The 19,566-nt window shown below is 37.9% G+C and overlaps 1 protein-coding gene across 2 annotated transcripts in view; it reads left to right on the top strand.

Annotated features, from left to right (window-relative positions):
• Positions 1-19,566, top strand: part of Nipsnap (protein nipsnap) — a 49,754-nt gene that overhangs the window by 11,389 nt on the left and 18,799 nt on the right. For both annotated transcript variants that reach the window (XM_071685673.1, XM_071685672.1), the window contains exons 4-5: positions 453-593; positions 3,232-3,358. In XM_071685673.1, the coding sequence (XP_071541774.1) occupies positions 453-593; positions 3,232-3,358 (268 nt within the window). The remainder of the gene's footprint in view (positions 1-452; positions 594-3,231; positions 3,359-19,566) is intronic.

Raw genomic sequence — 19,566 nt, 5'->3', positions numbered from 1 at the left:
TACCATTCTATTGACCCCTTTTTCCAATTCAAGTGGACAGATGCTGTTTGTTACTTGCCAGGCAGTGTGGGAATGATCTGGGTTAATTACATCCTTTTACATATTTTGATTACACAACAGAGCTTTATTCATGTTGTATGTTAGTTAACTCTTGAAGTTCACACTTAGAGAGTGATTTGTTACTGTACTGTATTTTATTGGCTTGAAGATTTCCAGGTTTTCTACTATATCAGCTCAAGACTTGATATAGTGTGGTGTCTGGATAGTAATGTCCTCATTTACATCCTTTTTGAATTTAGGAAAGAATCTCATTTTAGCAAAAAAAATTTCCATTTCATCTATGAAGCTTTGCACTTCATGACACACAAAGGGGAATCAAAGTAGTTGTGTGGATGTGTGTGAAATGTTTTACAGTTCAGGAACCCTTTTATTAATTTAAATTGTACCCTTAGGACCTCACAAATCTGATTCAGGACAGAAATCAGTTTTTACGGCAGCGCACAAATCAGTTCCTCCTGCCCTTCAGTTTCTGGCCTCCTGTTACTCCACGAGATGGAGGAAACATTTATGAAATACGTTCTTACTTCCTCAAGGTAGGTTGCATAGTTGACATAGGTCTCTAGGAAAAGACCAATTTACTTGATTACTTTTGTTACTGTGAAGCATGCATATGTTGTTAATAAAGTTAACAGGAATGGACTTTAGGAAGATTCAGGTTTGCATGGTGTGCATGAAAAGTTTTGAATGATGTTGAGAGCTTTTATAGTGGAATTATCAGATTTGGGCCTTCATCTGCTTGCTCCTGAGGAAGGCTGGGGAGCCACTGATCATCTGGCCATTCATGTTTGGACTCATACGAAGCTCCAACAATAACAAACCCTTGCTGCACCCTCCCACACTGTAACCATAACATACCACCCTTACCAGCACAGTATCCTTTCTCTCTGGGCAGCACATCCTCCCTTACCACTACCACCACTTCCTCCTTCCCTGGCTTCTACACCCTCTTTCTCCATCACTCATCACTCCCTTCCTGGCTACCTCACTTGATTACCACTGCCATGCCCTACCCCTTTGGCTACCATATCCTCTGTAAACTGCCGCACTTTCCCTCCTTGGACATCACACCCACCCTGACTGCCACAGTCATCCTCACAACAACCATTCACAACCTCCTCCACCACCTCCATTCCCCAGCCCACAACTTTTATCTTGCCAAGGAAGTGGATGAATTATTTGCAGTTGTGTTAAGGTTTTGTGTTTCTGGCAACTTCCTTGGCATGTCTTCAGGTAGGATGGACAGAATCATCTTTTTTTGATGTAAATTAGTTCTTGTTTAAGAGATGATAAAAAGAAAAAAGCGAGGCATGGTATTTGTAGTGCATGATAGAGCAATTTGGAATTTACTACATACTATATATGGTTGATGCTGCATTGTAAGCTGAATCATGTAGGTGTGATAGAATAATAATGACGTGTGTAGCAAGAGAATATTAGAAGGGATTGTAAGGGTAAAATGCATATTTCAGAAAGAAATTGAGTTATATTGTTTACAGAGCATTGGTAATGGGAAAGCTAAAGTTTAGATTTATACAAGAAGGAGGAAGTGAAGGTACACTGAAAGCTCTAATGAGTGTGAAGAATGTAGATTTAGAATGTACAAGAAGTGTGTGTGGTGGAGTGCAAGTTCCACTTCAAGTATGGTGTTGAAGCTTTAGTTTCCATAATAGATCCAGAAATGTTTAGATAGTTACATTACTTCATAACTTTTTAGGTGGTATGACCATGGAAGACACATGATAAGTGAGTTTGGTGAAGAAACTATTTGGCAAAAAAGGCACAAAGGGGAGATTTAAACCACAAAAGACATGAGCAAATATAACAAATGTACTACTTAGTGTGAGGTATTTCTAGAGGGTATGCTAGAAAATCAAGTGAGTGTTCTAGATAGAATGCTGTATCATGTGCATCATAGTGGTTTTGTATGAATGTAGAGGTGCTTATGCTAATATTAGTCTATTTAATCAATCAATAGACTGTATTGTACTGTATGATACAAAGTACCATACATTACATTTTGTTCACACATGCAGTCTCCTTGTCATACATAGCACTTTAAAACACTTAACTCGCACAGCTCATCCTTCATAACTCTAGATTTTCCTATAGTGAGCTCTTTGCACTAGTCCAGCCTTTTGTCAAAATGGTTAGAGCAGTAGATAGAAGTAGTAGGTAGGAACATTAGAGAGGATAGGGCAGGAACATTAGGACAATTAAGTAGAAGTAGTGGGGAGGAACATTAGGTGAGAGCACTAGGTAGAAGTAGTAGGTTGGAACATTAGACAGGAACATCAGATAGGCACATTAGGTAGAAATAGTCAGTAGCAACATTAGGTAGGAGCCTCTGAAAACACTTTACTAGAGTTGCTCTCTACCAGTGGCCTGTTAAAGGTGAGGCAGTAAAGGCTAACAAGCATAGGTGGATTTCACCAGTTATGGAGACTTTTCTTGTGACCAGCTCCCTGAGTCCCCAAATGCAATGGATGTCAAAGATATGCATAGATAGATCTTTTCTTTCATACTATTCGCCATTTCCCGCATTAGCGAGGTAGCGTTAAGAACAGAGGACTGGGCCTTTGAGGGAATATCCTCACCTGGCCCCCTTCTCTGTTCCTTCTTTTGGAAAATTAAAAAAAAATGAGAGGAGAGGATTTCCCGCCACCCACTCCCTCCCTTTTTAGTCACCTTCTACGACACGCAAGGAATACATGGGAAGTATTCTTTCTCCCCTATCCCCAGGATAACATAGATTTTTTTTTTTTTCATACTATTCGCCATTTCCCGCATTAGCGAGGGAGCGTTAAGAACAGAGGACTTGGCCTTTGAGGGAATATCATCACCTGGCCCCCTTCTCTGTTCCTTCTTTTGGAAAAAAAAAACAAAACATAGATACAAAGTAAAAACTAGGGAGTGCTGTTACTAATGTAGAAATTCATGTTCCTTATAGTACTCTGAACATAATTCAAGGATGTTTGTATATGAGCTAAGAGGTGATTTGCGTGTGATCCATCCCATGCATATGAGAGCGGGGGGAAAATTAAATGATAGATTGATAGATTCTGTGATATTGTATTGAACATAGATTTATAACCTACCAGGAAGATTAAATGCTTTAATGAAGTTAATGCATCAGAATGTTTTTCTGTATATATTTGTATATATACTTTGCAGCCTGGCACTATGATTGAGTGGGGAAACAATTGGTCAAGAGCCATTCACTTCCGCCAGGCAAACAAGGAGGCCTTTGGAGGGTTCTTCTCTCAGGTTGGCCGCCTCTACAATGTTCATCACATCTGGTGTAAGTATTGCGCTTTACCTTGGTTGCACATGCTGCTTGGTACCATTCACATATATACACACATCCATTTGTGTGTTTATTATATATACATATATTACCAAACTCTGCTATTTTAAGGTAACACTGCAAGTGAAAAGTCACCTTTGGTGAGACTGTTTCATTATTAGTTGACAAAACAGAATACATCCTCATCAAAGAACTTCTCACTTCAGAGGAGTCCAACTTGTCCCTTCTACTGAGTGTAGTACAGCCTTGGGATGCAGAAGCCCATGGAAGAGCATTAGTGAGGTAACTATGGGAACATGAATAATGGCCTCATTAACTCAAAAAACCAGTCTCAGCTGTCATTTAAAGTGCTCAGAGTTAGAGCCCCTATCCTCAGTTAGTGCCCCATAGAGCTTTCTGTGGTTTCCTCCAACTGCTTCTTACATCCTGTTGACAGCACATTGCCACTTGTGCACTGAATCATTCATGGGGATAGGGCAGAAGGAATACTGCTCACATATTCTGTACATGTTATAGAGGGTGACTAAGAGCGGTGGGAGTGGGGGCTGGAAATCCTTCCCTCCGGTATTTTTCCAAAAGAAGGAACAGGGAAGGGGGCCAAGTGATAAAAGAAGTAACAGAGAAGGGGGCCAAGTGATGATTTTTCCCATTAAGGTTGTCATCTATTTTTGATGCTACCTTTGCTGATGCGGAAAGTGGTGATTATGTATAAAAAAAAATGTGTGTGAGTTTGTTTGTATTTAAGGGGGCAAAGGTCCTTGGGGCATTGAGCATTGAAGAATGTGGCAAAAGAGGTCGGTATATAGAAGGGTGAAAATGGATCTGCATGAAGGCATAGTAGTCCCAACAAAGTTTTATGGGTATAGGACATAGGCTACAGATGAGAATATACAGAGTGGTGTGTTGGAAATAAAGTGTTTGAGGACAGGATGTAGTGTGAGTTGGTTTGACCGACTACATAAGAAAAGCATTAGAGAGAGGTATGGTAATTGAGTGTGGTTGAGAATGCTGAAGTGGGTGTGCTAATATTATTGGATGTATGGAGAGAATGACTGAGAAGGGTCGACAAAGAGGATATATGTCAGAAGTGGAGAGGATAAGGAGAAGGGGGAGACTAAAATGGAGATGGAAGGATGGAGTGAAAAATATTAAGAATGGTTGGGGCCGGAACATGCAAGAAGGTGAAAGGCATGCATGGGACAGAATGAATTGGAATACTGTGGCATACAGGGGTTGACTTGCTGTCAGTGGATTGAACTGGGGCATGCGAAGCAGCTAGGGGAAATCATGGAAGGGTCTTTGTGGCCTGGTTGTGGTTTCAGACAAAAGAATGGCCCAACCCACCCACATACACATGTATGTAAATACACACCCACACACACACATATACATACCCATACATTTCAACATATGCAAACATGTACATACACTGACATATACATATATACACATCTACATATTCATACTTGCTGCCTTCATCCATTCCTGTCACCACCATGCCACACATGAAATGGCACCCCCCTCCCCCTGTGAATGCCAGAGGTAGTGTGAGGAAAAGACAACAAAGGCCACATTCATTCACACTCAGTCTCTAGCTGTCATGTATAATGCACCAAAGCCACAGCTCCCTTTCCACATCTAGACCTCACAAAACTTTCCATGGTTTACCCCAGACACTTCACATATTATTTATTTATTTATTTATTTATTATATATTGTCACTGTCTCCTGTGTTAGCGAGTTAGCACAAGGAAAGAGACAAAAGAATGGCCCAACCTACTCACATGCACATGTATATACATACACGCCCACATACGCACATGTACATACCTATACATTTCAACATATACATACATATACATATATGCAAATATACGTATTCATGCTTGCTGCCCTCAGCCATTCCCGTTACCACTCCGCCACACATGAAATGGCACCCCCCCTACCCGTGCATGTGCCTGAGGTAGCACTAGGAAAAGACAACAAAGGCCACATCCGTTCACACTCAGTCTATAGCTGTCCTATGTGGTGCACCAAAATAACAGCTCGCTTTCCACATCTGTGCCCCACAAAACCTTCCATGGTTTACCCGAGACGCTTTACATGCCCTGGTTCAATCCATTGACAGCACATCGACCCCGGTATACCACATCGTTCCAGTTCACTCTATTCCCTGCACGCCTTTCACCCTCCTGCATGTTCAGGCCCCGATCACTCAAAATCTTTTTCATTCCATCCTTCCACCTCCATTTTTGCCATTTCCTGCATTGTCGAGGTAGCACTAAGAACAGAGGACTGAGCCTAAGAGAGAAAATCCTCACTTGGCCCCCTACTTTGTTCCTTCTTTTGGAAAAGTAAAAACTGGAGAGGAGGATTTCCAGTCCCCTGCTCCCTCCCCTTTTAGTCGCCTTTTACGTCATGCAGGGAATATGTGGGAAGTATTCTTATTCCCCCATCCTCAGGGATATTGTTATTATTATTATTGATATTATTATTATTATTATTATCATTATTATTGATATTTATCCCTGGGGATAGGGGAGAAAGAATAATTCCCACGTATTCCCTGCGTGTTGTAAAAGGTGACTAAAAGGAAAGGGAGCAGGGGGCTGGAAATCCTCCCCTCTTTTTTTTTTTTAATTTTCCAAAAGAGGGAACAGAGAATGGGGCCAGGTGAGGATATTCCCACAAAGGCCCAGTCCTCTGTTCTTAACGCTGCCTCACTAACGCGGGAAATGGCAAATGGTGTGAAAAAAATTATTGTGGAAGGTATTAAGAATATATGGTGTGGGAGGCAAGTTGTTAGAAGCAGTGAAAAGTTTTTATCGAGGATGTAAGGCATGTGTACGTGTAGGAAGAGAGGAAAGTGATTGGTTCTCAGTGAATGTAGGTTTGCGGCAGGGGTGTGTGATGTCTCCATGGTTGTTTAATTTGTTTATGGATGGGGTTGTTAGGGAGGTAAATGCAAGAGTCCTGGAAAGAGGGGCAAGTATGAAGTCTGTTGGGGATGAGAGAGCTTGGGAAGTGAGTCAGTTGTTGTTCGCTGATGATACAGCGCTGGTGGATGATTCATGTGAGAAACTGCAGAAGCTGGTGACTGAGTTTGGTAAAGTGTGTGGAAGAAGAAAGTTAAGAGTAAATGTGAATAAGAGCAAGGTTATTAGGTACAGTAGGGTTGAGGGTCAAGTCAATTGGGAGGTGAGTTTGAATGGAGAAAAACTGGAGGAAGTGAAGTGTTTTAGATATCTGGGAGTGGATCTGTCAGCGGATGGAGCCATGGAAGCGGAAGTGGATCATAGGGTGGGGGAGGGGGCGAAAATTTTGGGAGCCTTGAAAAATGTGTGGAAGTCGAGAACATTATCTCGGAAAGCAAAAATGGGTATGTTTGAAGGAATAGTGGTTCCAACAATGTTGTATGGTTGCGAGGCGTGGGCTATGGATAGAGTTGTGCGCAGGAGGATGGATGTGCTGGAAATGAGATGTTTGAGGACAATGTGTGGTGTGAGGTGGTTTGATCGAGTAAGTAACGTAAGGGTAAGAGAGATGTGTGGAAATAAAAAGAGCGTGGTTGAGAGAGCAGAAGAGGGTGTTTTGAAATGGTTTGGGCACATGGAGAGAATGAGTGAGGAAAGATTGACCAAGAGGATATATGTGTCGGAGGTGGAGGGAACGAGGAGAAGAGGGAGACCAAATTGGAGGTGGAAAGATGGAGTGAAAAAGATTTTGTGTGATCGGGGCCTGAACATGCAGGAGGGTGTAAGGAGGGCAAGGAATAGAGTGAATTGGAGCGATGTGGTATACAGGGGTTGACGTGCTGTCAGTGGAGTGAATCAAGGCATGTGAAGCGTCTGGGGTAAACCATGGAAAGCTGTGTAGGTATGTATATTTGCGTGTGTGGACGTGTGTATGTACATGTGTATGGGGGGGGGGGTTGGGCCATTTCTTTCGTCTGTTTCCTTGCGCTACCTCGCAAACGCGGGAGACAGCGACAAAGTATGAAAAAAAAAAAAAAAAAAAATTATAATGTAACCTCAGGACCCATTTTCCAGCAGCTTATGCAGCTTTAAGGCTGCTTTACACTCAGTAACAGGGACAAGATGGACTCCTTTAAAGTGAAAAGTTCTCTGACGAGACTGTAATCTGCTCTGTCAACTTGCAATTATACAGCCTCATTGACTTTTACACTCACAGTCTAACCTCAGGCAGGTGGAATCTAGTAACACCTTTGTATATACCCACAAATATATTTCATTTATATTTTGTGTCGTGTGGCTTTTTATGTTTCTTTTTTATCCTGCTGTTTTGTATTGACTTGATAGAAGTAATGTTTAATCTCAGATGTAGATATATATGCCCATGCTTCTAAATGCTTTTTTTTCTCAAGGGTAGAAATTGTTTGGATTATCACGGAATGCAGTTATTACACTATATTTATCTCACCACATTTTGAAGAAAGCATTTATAATTTTCCAAGTGATTCAAGTCCTTAATTTCAGTGTTATTAACCAAAAAGTAGATTTCCATTTAATTTGATTTTCTTGGGTATTCTTGATCTTCAGGATGCAGTTTCCTTCAAGTTTTTTTTATGCATGAGAATGTTTTGAATCTTTTCATAAAATTATCCTTTTATAATCTTGACATGGTTATAGTTCTTAGTATCATTATGTATATTGACTCTTCACATATTTATATTCCTGTGTACTCTCTCAGTTATCTGACAGCACTGATATTTGTCGTAATTTATATAAAAATATCAAAACTTTGAACATGGAGTGCATGAATTACCCGAAAACCTCATTATATTCAGTTACCAAATGTTAACGCTGCAGTCATGTGAGTGATAGATAAAATCAGCACTAGACAAAGATGAATACCTTATAGGATTCCTTTATCTGCCCAGTACATTCATCATAACAAACTTCTCAAATCATACCTTGAAATCACTTCATTGTAATATACAACTTCAGTAATGCTTGCATTAGTAGTAGATGCTATTACGTTAAAAAATCCAGTTGAAGATCTTCAGTTTTGTTTGTAAGCATTGGAGCACCTCAACACTGCATTCTATGTCCACTTTTGTTTTTCCTAAGCATCACTGACCTCTGCAGTATTTCCCATGTTTTCATTTTTGACTCTAGATTACGTATCACTTGTGCTCCCACATTAAACCTGTTAATGCCTTATAACATACTTCATTGATTTTGAAAAGTACAAATTTGCTTCAGTAAATGCAATTAAGAAAACAGTTTTATATGTTAAAAGAAGGACATTAGTCGAAACTCATACCCAAAATGAGATAACATAATTGGAAATATTTTATCTACTAATTTGGTGCCTATTATAAGAACATCTTTGAAAAGATGCTTAAATGATGTAATGATGTTTTTTTTTTATTTTTCATCTGTCCACTTTTGTCTCCCCAAATGTACAATGTTGATGCTGCACTACATTATTATCTATCCATATGTTATTAATGGTGTAACTGTAGGTCTTTTAAGCTGCTGTATCCACAATTTGATCCTTCCAAGGTTCAAAAATGTATAACTCACTTCTCAAGTGAGGATATTCCCTCTAAGGCTCAGTCCTCTTTTCTTAATGCTACCTCACTTATGCGGGAAATGGCAAATATGTATGGATTGTTTTTTTTAAGTGAGGACTGTCTTTGCTTTGAATTCTGTTGTAAAACTATTTGAAAAGAATTTTTGAACTTTAATGTTTAGATGTATACAAACATAGATTTTTCACATAACTACAGAATGCAATTTACTGCAAATTGATTGGAACTGAGGTAGTTGTTACAGATATCTTTATGTTATTAGCAAATGTCAAATAAGATTCGATGTGTGATTGACATGGGTAGTTAATGAATATCTTCAGTATCACTGTAAAGATATATCATCATCATTACTTGCTTTGCACGCTGAGTTACCATTTGATACTCTTTCCATTCACTCTCCCTTCTTTATACATAAGTTACGCTGTATTTGATCAACAATAAGGAGTGTATGATGGCAGGTTTAGTAAAGTTCAAAGTATTCAGAATGAATGCGTGAGGCTGAAAATAGAGATTTTAGAAAGTATCACAAACATGGTGTTGGACAAATCACTACTGCAAGGCTAAACCTTAATTGCAAGAGTTAGTGAAGATGGGGATAGAATGATGTAGATCATTGATGATTTTTGGAATATTTGATATTCCAGTACAAGAAGATAGCGTAGTAAAGGAGAGAGTTCAGTTAAGAGAGTTAGTAAAGGCTGTAGACATGGCACATGCAATTTCAGAGAATAACCATTCCACTACACCTTTGATATATATGTCCTGGTAATCATTTTGTCTTCATTGTGGTTGAAGCATATAAGACTGTAATTTTATATGAGTGAGGAAAGATTGACTAAGAGAATATATGTATCAGAGGTGAAGGGAATAAGGAGAAGCAGGAGACCAAATTGGAGATTAAAGGATGGAGTGAAAAAGATATTGTGCAGTTGGGACCTGAACATACAGGAAGGTGAGAGGCATGCAAGGAATAGAGTGAATCAGAACAATGTGGTATACTTGGTTTGATATGCTTCAATGGACTGAACTAGCGCATGTGAAATGTCTGGGATAAACCATGGAAAGGTCTGTGGGGCCTGGATGTGGTGCATTCTACATGACAAGTAGAGACTGAGTGTGAACGAATGTGGCCTTTTTGGTCTATTTTCCTGGTACTACCTTGCTGAAGCGGGTTGCAGTGATGCTGTTTCCTGTGGAGTGGTTTGGCGCTGGGAATGGATAAAGGCAAGCAAGTATGAATATGTTCATATGTATACATGTATATATCTGTGTATGTATTTATATGTATGTATATGTGCATATATATAGGTGCTTATGTATATATATGTGTATAAGAGTGGATGGGCCATTCTTCGTCTGTTTCCTGGCACTACCTTGTTGACATGGGAAGCGGCGATTAAGTATAATGATGATGATATTATGATAATTGATTTGTGTAGATATAATTATTTATTTTCATTGTACTTGATTGCCGTTTCCTGCATCACTGAGGTAGCACCAGGAAACAGACAACGAATGGCCCATCCACTCATATACATTTATATATACATAAGTGCCCATACACACACACATACATACGTATAATACATATACATATCAACTTATACACATATACATATAGACATACACATATACACATACACAGACATATATATATATATATATATATATATATATATATATATATATATTTACATGTTCATACATACTTGCCCTCATACACTCCTGGCGCCACCCTGCTCCACAGAAAGCAGCTGTCATGTATAATGCACCAAAACCACAGCTCCCTATCCACATCCAGGCCCCACAGACCTTTCCATTGTTTACCCCAGATGTTTCACATGCCCTGGTTCAGTCCATTAACAGCACGTCAACCTCGGTATACCACATCATTCCAATTCACTATATTCCTTACACGCCTCTTACCCTCCTGTATATTCAGGCCCTGATTGCTCAAAATCTTTTTCACTCCATCCTTCCACCTCCAGTCATTAATGCTTGTAGTGGCATTGTTTTCAGACACAACAGTCTAAAGATTTTCTGTACACTAGTCATGATATGTGGATATGTCTAGAAAGCCTGAACAAGATCTGCACCCTAATATTATCTAATGAATTTTGAAGCTGTGTCACTCTTAAAAGATAGTAGATTTTTCTGTTAAAAACCCTTAGTAGTCATATTTGTTTTTGACAAAAGTACTGCCAGAAATGCTACATATTTCACGAAGTATGTCTGAAAATACTCCTGGAGCAACTCATGTGCCCGTCAGTTCAGCAGCACAAGTTATAGAGTCATAGCAGACTTAATAAGCAGTTCATCTGGTTAAGTTGTGTATTATTTCATTCAGAAAATTGGGTTGTAATTAATCATAATAACATGTCATGGAGATATTCTTTAGATTATTTAGGAATATCCCTCAAACTGATTGTATTTTGGCTATCAGGACTTCTGCTGTAAAAGAGTTAAAAAAAATGGAAAATATAGTTGAGATAAAATGAGATAGCCTATAAAGATTACATTCAGCATGGTAATGCAACTAGTGGTGAGGGTAAAGTTCAGAAATTTTTGACCAAGAAGATTTCAAAAGAGAAGTTGGAGCTAAAAAGAAGTAAAGAAAGCATTGAGAAGGCAAAAATGGACAGCACTAGATGAAAATTGACTAGAGAACAGAATAGCCCCTCTGGCTATTAGTGCTTGTGTAGGATTGAAAGTGATCCATGCAAATGTTGATGGATGTTAATGGAAATGAGATGGAGTTTGAAAGCCAAACAGGAGAAATAAACCAGTTTCTGTTTGATTTATAGTGACTAAACTTACCAGTGAGACAAAATCTAACCTAGTCTTTCCTGAGGGATACATGATGCCAAAGTAGAGAGGAGGATTATCTTTCTTACTAAAGAAAACCTTAAAGTTGATGGATGGTCCTTTTAAACAGTCCAAGATGGGAAAAGTAACTGTAGGGAAAAACTTGCTTTATAGTGTTAATGATTTACAATCCTCCCAAGAGTAATGAAAACAATTTCAAAATGAGAATAAGGAGGAATGATCAGAATGATGCAAATGACATTGAGATATCCACTTTTCAGAGTTGGTCAAGTTCTACAATGAGGGATATTGATTGCATGGAAACTGATTTTGAATTCTGTACTTGAATTCACTTAGAGATGCATATTCTTGGAAACTGTACTTTAAAAAGTTCCTGTATGAACCTGTCATAGTACATGATAACCCTCTTGGAAATGTAATATGTCCTGTTTGAATATGACTATATATTTAGTGAGGACACATATACAGAAGACCAGAAAGGAAACTAGCCTCACAGGAGATACATTTATGGTGACTATGGATCTATAGTGTTTGTTAGAATATGACTCTGGAAATAGAATTCCACAGCCAGAATACCGAATATTATAGGAAGGATAGGGGTGTTTGTAAAACCTATAATGAGGGTGATGCTGGTAGTGAAGAGGATGAGAAGGTTAAAGAAGTAAGAGGGATGGTGCAATAGCAGATCCCAAAAACTGAAGAATATAGGGACATGCATAGGGGACATAAGTTCTCAAGTCCAAATTCCTTAGAAGAGCATTCAGATTTTGAGTTTTTTCAGATTTTAGATTTTGATCCTCCTTCTATACTATATAAAACATCTAGAAAATATTTTCTAACTGTACTTGTATGACTTTTTTGCCTCTAACAAGTGGAGTGAATGCTAATGCCAAGTTCGGCAGTAACTTGGAAGATGAAATGCTATGGATTGGATGCCATTATAAGGGCAGGAAAAGGGCAAAACCTTCCTGGAATGAGAGAAAGAAAAGTGCAGAGCATTACAACATCAAACTCAAACTTTAGAAAATTTTGAGCATTTTTGGGAGCAATATGAAATGCTTAGGCATTCAGAATTTTTATCTTTAAGACTGGATTTTCAGGATGGATTGTCTTCCTTTACTATATATTCTAGCCGTTTAGTCACTCTATGGTTTCTGTTTCTAATGGTGAATGAAGTGATGGGACATAAATTTGTGGGGCTGTAATAACTACTTTTGGATTCAGGGCCCAGTAACACCACAGGCAGAAGGAATCCATTTGACAAAATTTGCCATTCAAAACTTTTAACATTCAGGACAGAGTTGATAGTAATACATCATAAACCAGTTATTGATGTGCACTGTGCAAAAATACGTCAGCAACTATTTTCATATTGCTATTCTGTAAATGGATTTTTTAATGCATTTCTAATGGAACGTAGGGAGATTATTTAGTGATAATATTGATATTAAAGCAAGATAAATCGATTTTCTTTCAGAGTGTTTTGTTTGGATTTCATGGAGTACTTTACATATAAGATTAGATTTAAGACTGAGATTAAGGTCATATATGATTTATGATTATTAGGGATTTTGCATGGATCACTCTGCCTGACAAAAATTTGCTTATTGAAAGTAGTTTACAGAAACAAACAGTGCTGTTATAGAATTCTTGTCTGTGATGGGATGTCATAGGTTCATTTAAAGTTTGCAGTTAGATAACACACCTAAATCAAAAAGTAAGTGAAACATAGTTTCATTGTGTGTCTTCTTTTTTAAGCGCATGCTCATTGTATACCCTTGTTGGTTGCACGCTTCTCATTTGATCGCCCCATTTGTAGAGGTAGGTGTATCATAAGTTTGCTCAGAGTTGAGATGCTGTGTTACGTATTTTAAGTTACTTGGTAGTCATGCTATAGTTTTTTAATTGATAGCTTCATTTATTGCACATTATACATGCTTATCTTCTTTGTAGATTATTAGTTACAGTTAGACTTCAGGTTTTTTCTTGTGTTGTTTTGGTTTATATAATGGTACTTATAGGCCTCAGTAAGTAGTAAGCCACAATTTATGTTAGCATTTTCACGTATTTGATTTTTTCATGCATACCTTTTCTTAGCTGAGCAGTGATTTTCGAAGACTTGTGCCCACTTCTGGCCTGCTGAATATCTCCAAACTATACCAAAGTGTTGAAAAAAGATAAAACATAATGGAAGCTCTTTCTTATTCGTGAACTAGAACAGATTGACACATGATCCTCTGTAATTATTGTATCACCCTGTTTTCATCAGAATACTTAACAAGTCCTTCATTCCTCTGTCTGCTCCTGTTAGAGTGAATTCTGTATCAGCTATTGGAAAAAGAAAGGGCCCTTTTCAGCAAGTCTTTTGTTGTTCCTTTTTGGGAATAATTTTGAGAAGTCCCAGTCAGTATGATTAATGTAGAACCCTTAATTTCTGATAGGTCTAATGAATTTAAGATTGTCCAATCAGTTTTTCTGGGGTTTAGTTTTTATTCATAAAGTATTCATTACATCTTCAGTGATATTGCTGAGATCGTTTTGAATGGTTACCATGACATTACAGGTAAAATGAATAATTATTTTTGTAATCATATTGCTATTAACCACAGGTCTGGAATTACTTTCCAACTATTCTGGACCCAAGGATCACTTTAAATGGTTTACCCTAAAAAGACTAAATCATGCCAGCATACTTTTAAGTATCTGTCGTATTTGTTTCCTGTTAAAAAGTTCTCGTGTCTCATTACACAGCCTGTGGCTAAATGTTTAATTTCTGTTTGCTATGGTTACTTTTATTCCCAAATTTTGTTTTTAAGTTTCTCAAGCAAGGTTAAGCAAATTGTTTTCAAGTCATTGGTATTTGTGAGAAGGATTCATATGATCAAAAGAATATCCTGTCAAGAAGTGTGATGTTTTTAATTGGAGAAGAGAGAAAGGTTATCCAGGAGGAAGCTTTGGAACTGGTTTTTGAAAGAGATGAGTGAAATCTTAGATTGATTATTTTGAGACTTGGTCACCTCCTTTCCTTCCTGTGTTTCTCATTTTCCTTTTGCATTTACTAAGGATAAGCCAAAGAAAAAATATTTTTCCTGCAATTTAGGACTGTTTGGAAAGGATGTGATTATTATCCTCTTTCCAAAATTTTTTGTAAGCTTATCAAGAAACCTGAGGGTACAGTTACTTTGTTGTCTTGCACAGATATCATATTGGCCCATAAGTTAAATGATAAGCTGAATAAATGTGGAGTGGCACCATAAACCAGCCACCATAGACAACAATTTGCATGTAGACTTCAGCAAGCTATGGAAACAGCTATTTTCAGTTGCATAATCCAACTGTTTTATGACAGGTTCTCATAGGTTCTCATGCTTGAGTTATTACTTTCCTCATAGAAGAAGGATATTCTTATTCAGCACTATGCTCTCATTATAATGGATAACCTCATTCATTCAGTGAAGTTTAGAGATGAACACAGTTGTTGTGGATGTTGTCATTCCCTTGTTGTTAGGAGCATGGATTGATTGGTTTAGTTTTAATCATGAAGAGTGTGAACTAGTCCTCTAATGTACAAGATGACTTCAGTGAGCCTTCACCTTCAATGTGAATGTTAGTTGAGGTTGATCTTATACCAGGACAGAATGGGGATTTTACTTCATCACTGATTTAAAACGTTAGTTTGTAGCAGTAAACATGTTCTGAAATGGTTTGGATATATGAATAAGTTGAATGAAGAAAGACCAACTAAGAGGAACTGGGTATCAGAAGTGGAGAGAGCCAAGAGGCTTTAGGGCACCAGGGCCTGAACTTTCAGAAGGGCAAGAGGCATGCATGGGATAGAATGAATTGTATCTGTAGTTAAAAGGGGGTAACATGCTGTCACTGGGCTGAACTAGGGCATGTGAAGTGTTAAAGTAAACCCTAGAGTAGTCTGTCAGGTTTGGCTGTGGATGATGGGCTCTGATTTCAGTACAGTTGATATATAACAGATAAAGTGGAGAAATAAGGTAATTGTTCTTTTGACGTTAAAGTTCCCTCACTAAGATTAGAGAGGCTGTTAGATAGAAAAGAATGTTTCCCATGAGAAAATACAGAACCCCAATAAAAGAATTGACTGCCTAAGCAGTTTCTTTAAAATTTGGCCATATTTTCATACTGTTGTATTTTCACTATCTTATAGTTTGCGTGCGTGTTGCTCACTGATAAGATCGTCATATTTCTGCTATATCCCATACTGCCCCACAGAATGTTTTTATTAAGGCCTGAAGTTAATGCTTTTGAGCTACTGAAATGTGTTAGAAGGAATTCTTCTCTTTCAGCATGTGCTTTGTTTTGTTTAATTTACTTCAGGAAGGTGTATTTGCAGTAATTATTTTGTGCACAGAGATTTTATGTAGAAATATTTTATGTTTTCGTGAATAATGATGTTCATTTGTTACTTTGACCTTTGAAGGCAATATTATTATACTTTCAAGTCATCATTGGGTGCTCGTTTTAGTACTGGTTAAACTGTAGTATTATCTTTGTATGTTCCTATTTTTATATTTTCATTGGATTGATATATTCATTTCACCTTGTTTACTTGCTATAAGAGGCTACTTCTGAAAACAGTTATGTTTTGTTTGTCATCTTACGAAAATGGTAAGTCAGGACAGGCTTATGTAAATTATGGATTTTAGTCTCAGTATGTTTGAAAAGTAGTATGATTTTTACTGGTCCGTATGTGAAAATGTCATGTTTTAAAAGCTTTCTTATTTCCCATAACATTCCCTATCAATTCCTCTAATTTTCTGATTTTATGTTTGATAGACAGTGGCCGTGATTAGGGACATTATCCAGATGAGGATATTTTTGTGACACAGTTGGCTGCATGGTTTTAGACATCTATCCAACAACTTTAATCCAGTTAGCATTTGGCATTGATCTTCCTTATCCATTACTTTGTGTACCAATTCAGTTTTGGTCGATAGAGGTATTTGTTCTGCACAGGTAGCTGAGAAATTTAGTTTCTGCGACCAACCATGCTTTTGCTTATTTTATTGGCTTTATCCTTATCAACTAAGATTTAAAGAAGGATTTTCAAGGTATTTACTGATGCAGTTGGCTAAAGGGTATCATGCTGGAATATGTGTCAACCTGTTGTTCACTGTTTGTCACTGGGAGATGGAGTTTTAAGTGGAAAGCCCTTTTTCTATGCTTTGTTTCCATATGGAACTCTTAAGCCGGCCAGAAGCAGAAAGAAAACTTGACTACTGGTCTTCTTAACTTATACAACAACGGCAGTGCAAAAGCAAATTTCTTTGTTTATCAGTACTAATTTTATCTATATGTTCTTATTTTCCCAGTTTTACCAAATCCATGTGTATCCTTCCTGAGGCAACACTCATTCTCTGCATTTTTTTTTTTCTAAGCAGTTGGCAACTGCTTCACTTATTTGAGCCAGCATGCAGAATTTTTCAGCAAATGTTTCAAGGGTTACTAATGGGTCTTCAGCACATGTGGTTTGGGAGAGGGTATTCAAAATTTTTGGGAAAGGTTCTGCACATGTGACCCTGTTTGAATACAAGAAAAAGCAACATGACATTAAAAGAATGTTAGTTCATTAGATTTTATTGACATTAACAGCCTATGATGTGAAATGTCAGGTTGTATAGTTAATTTAGATGAGAGTGATGAATTGTACTTACATATAAGCCATAGCAATAAGTTTTTTGATTAGTAATCACTAACATGACAAAACATGTAAATCACGTAGATTTTTATTGCTATTATTATGAGCAAGAAGGTTCTGTTAGACTTTCCTATATCTTTTTATCTAAGGGCTGATGTTGTATATCAAAATGGTTTCTTTGAGAGTTGATGCACATTATTTACCTATGAGATTCACTGAAATTGTCATGATTGAAGTCATAACATGTTTTTACTCGTTCAACAAAAACTGGTAGAAATGAGAACAGCAGATTTAAGAATTAAGACAAAGATATTCATGTAAATTCATATTTTGTTGGAACTGTTCATAATCTTTTTTCTCTATGATGGAAAGAGACAAGTTATTTGGAGTGTGAGTTTGAATTGAGAGAACTTGAAGGAAATGGAGTGTTTGAGATACTCTGGATTGGATAAGGCAACAAATGGAACCATGGAAGCTGAAGTGAACTATAGGATGGGTGATGGGGCAAGGGTCTTGGGTGCATTGAGGAATGTGTGGAAAGAGAGGTCCCTTTCATTAAGGACAAAGATGGGTATGTTTGATGGTTAAGTACTCCTTTTGATGCTGTATGAGTGCAAGGCATGGGCCTTAGACAAAAATGTAAAGAAGAGGGTGGATGAAAATGTTTAAGGATAATATGTGGCTTGAAGAGGGTTGATTAAGAAATCATATGGTAACAAGAGTGGTGTGGTAGTAAGAGGAATTACCCTGGACTTCTTTCTGAAGTTTCCTGTAGCCCAAAGCTCCACTACTTAGTAGCAGGGAAATGTGGACTCTTTTGGAGTGAGAAGATATTTGACAAGCCTGTGCTTCCAATGATAGAGCCTCACCAGAGGTGATGTTTCACTTGTGGTGTAACCTCTTCCATGTAGAGCCCAGTAGGGGAGAAAGAATACCTCCCATGTATTCCCTGTATGTCATAGAAAGCAACTAAAAGGGGAGGGAGCGGGAGGCTGGAAATCCTCCCCTCTTGTTTTTTATTTTCCAAAAGAAGGAACAGAGAAGGGGGCCAAGTGAGGATATTCCCTCAAAGGCTCAGTCCTCTGTTCTTAATGCTACCTCGCTAATGCGGGAAATGGCCCCCTTCTCTGTTCCTTCTTTTGGAAAATCAAAAACGAGAGGGGAGGATTTCCAGGATTAAATATCCTCAGAATATTGACTGATATTAGATGAACAAGTTAAAGAATCCATTAGTATCCTCTACAAAAAATTCATTTACTCCAAACTAAACTAAGCCTCCCCTGCCTATACATCCACCCCATCAAAAGCAAATATAACAAAGCTGAAAACAAAAAAAGATTGAGTACACACGCACATATAGTTTCTTTTGTATTGATGCTTATGGTATGGGGAATAAATGTGTGTGTGTGTGTGTGTTGTATGTAACGTCCAGTATAGTTGTGTTTGGGTGAGTGGGAGTGATTGGCCACTTAAGATGATGCAGGGTGCAGGTTGAATTTTAGGAAATACAGACATTCTTTATTTGGGTGAGTCATTGTTCCAACTGTGTATTGTAGTTTCTGGTGTTGGTGCTATGATTTGATTGCAATGTCATGTGCATGTTTACCATTTACATCCTGCCTTAGGGATATTCTATCCTTATTGAGGCTCTTGCAGCACTTAGGAAGTCACATCCACAGATCAGGATCTCAGGTCATAAATGTTGAGATGTGTGTGTATTTATGCACATAAAGTGTAGGACAGTAAGTAGAAAGTGGCTGGTGTATTCTTTATGGAAGTTGGATTATGGACATTAGGGATGTGTTGAAATAGAGTGTTGCAGTGATGGGTGATGTCTGTAATGTAAGTGGGAGTATGATCCAAATTTGTCTAGGAAGTGTAGTTTCTGATGGGTTGGAGTTTTAAAGTGAATTGGGAGGTCAGTTGTATAGTGCTTATTAAGTTATATCAGTGTGTATGTGCTTTGACTGTGTTGTATTTGTTGCACACATGATGGGATTTGTGAGTAAGCTGTACATTTCCGCTTGGGGTTGCTGGTTAGTCAAAGAGTGGTTTGAGTGGGAGGGGTTTAATGCTGGTGCATGAAATGAGTGCTGAGCTTATTGCAGTGGATCTGTATTGGAAGATTTTTGTTTCATTGTGAAGATGTTG

Source organism: Panulirus ornatus, chromosome 40 (assembly GCF_036320965.1).
Source record: "Panulirus ornatus isolate Po-2019 chromosome 40, ASM3632096v1, whole genome shotgun sequence".
NCBI classification, from domain to species: Eukaryota; Metazoa; Arthropoda; class Malacostraca; order Decapoda; family Palinuridae; genus Panulirus; species Panulirus ornatus.
The sequence above is the reverse complement of the archived record's forward strand: the minus strand, read 5'-3'. Positions and strand labels throughout refer to the sequence as shown.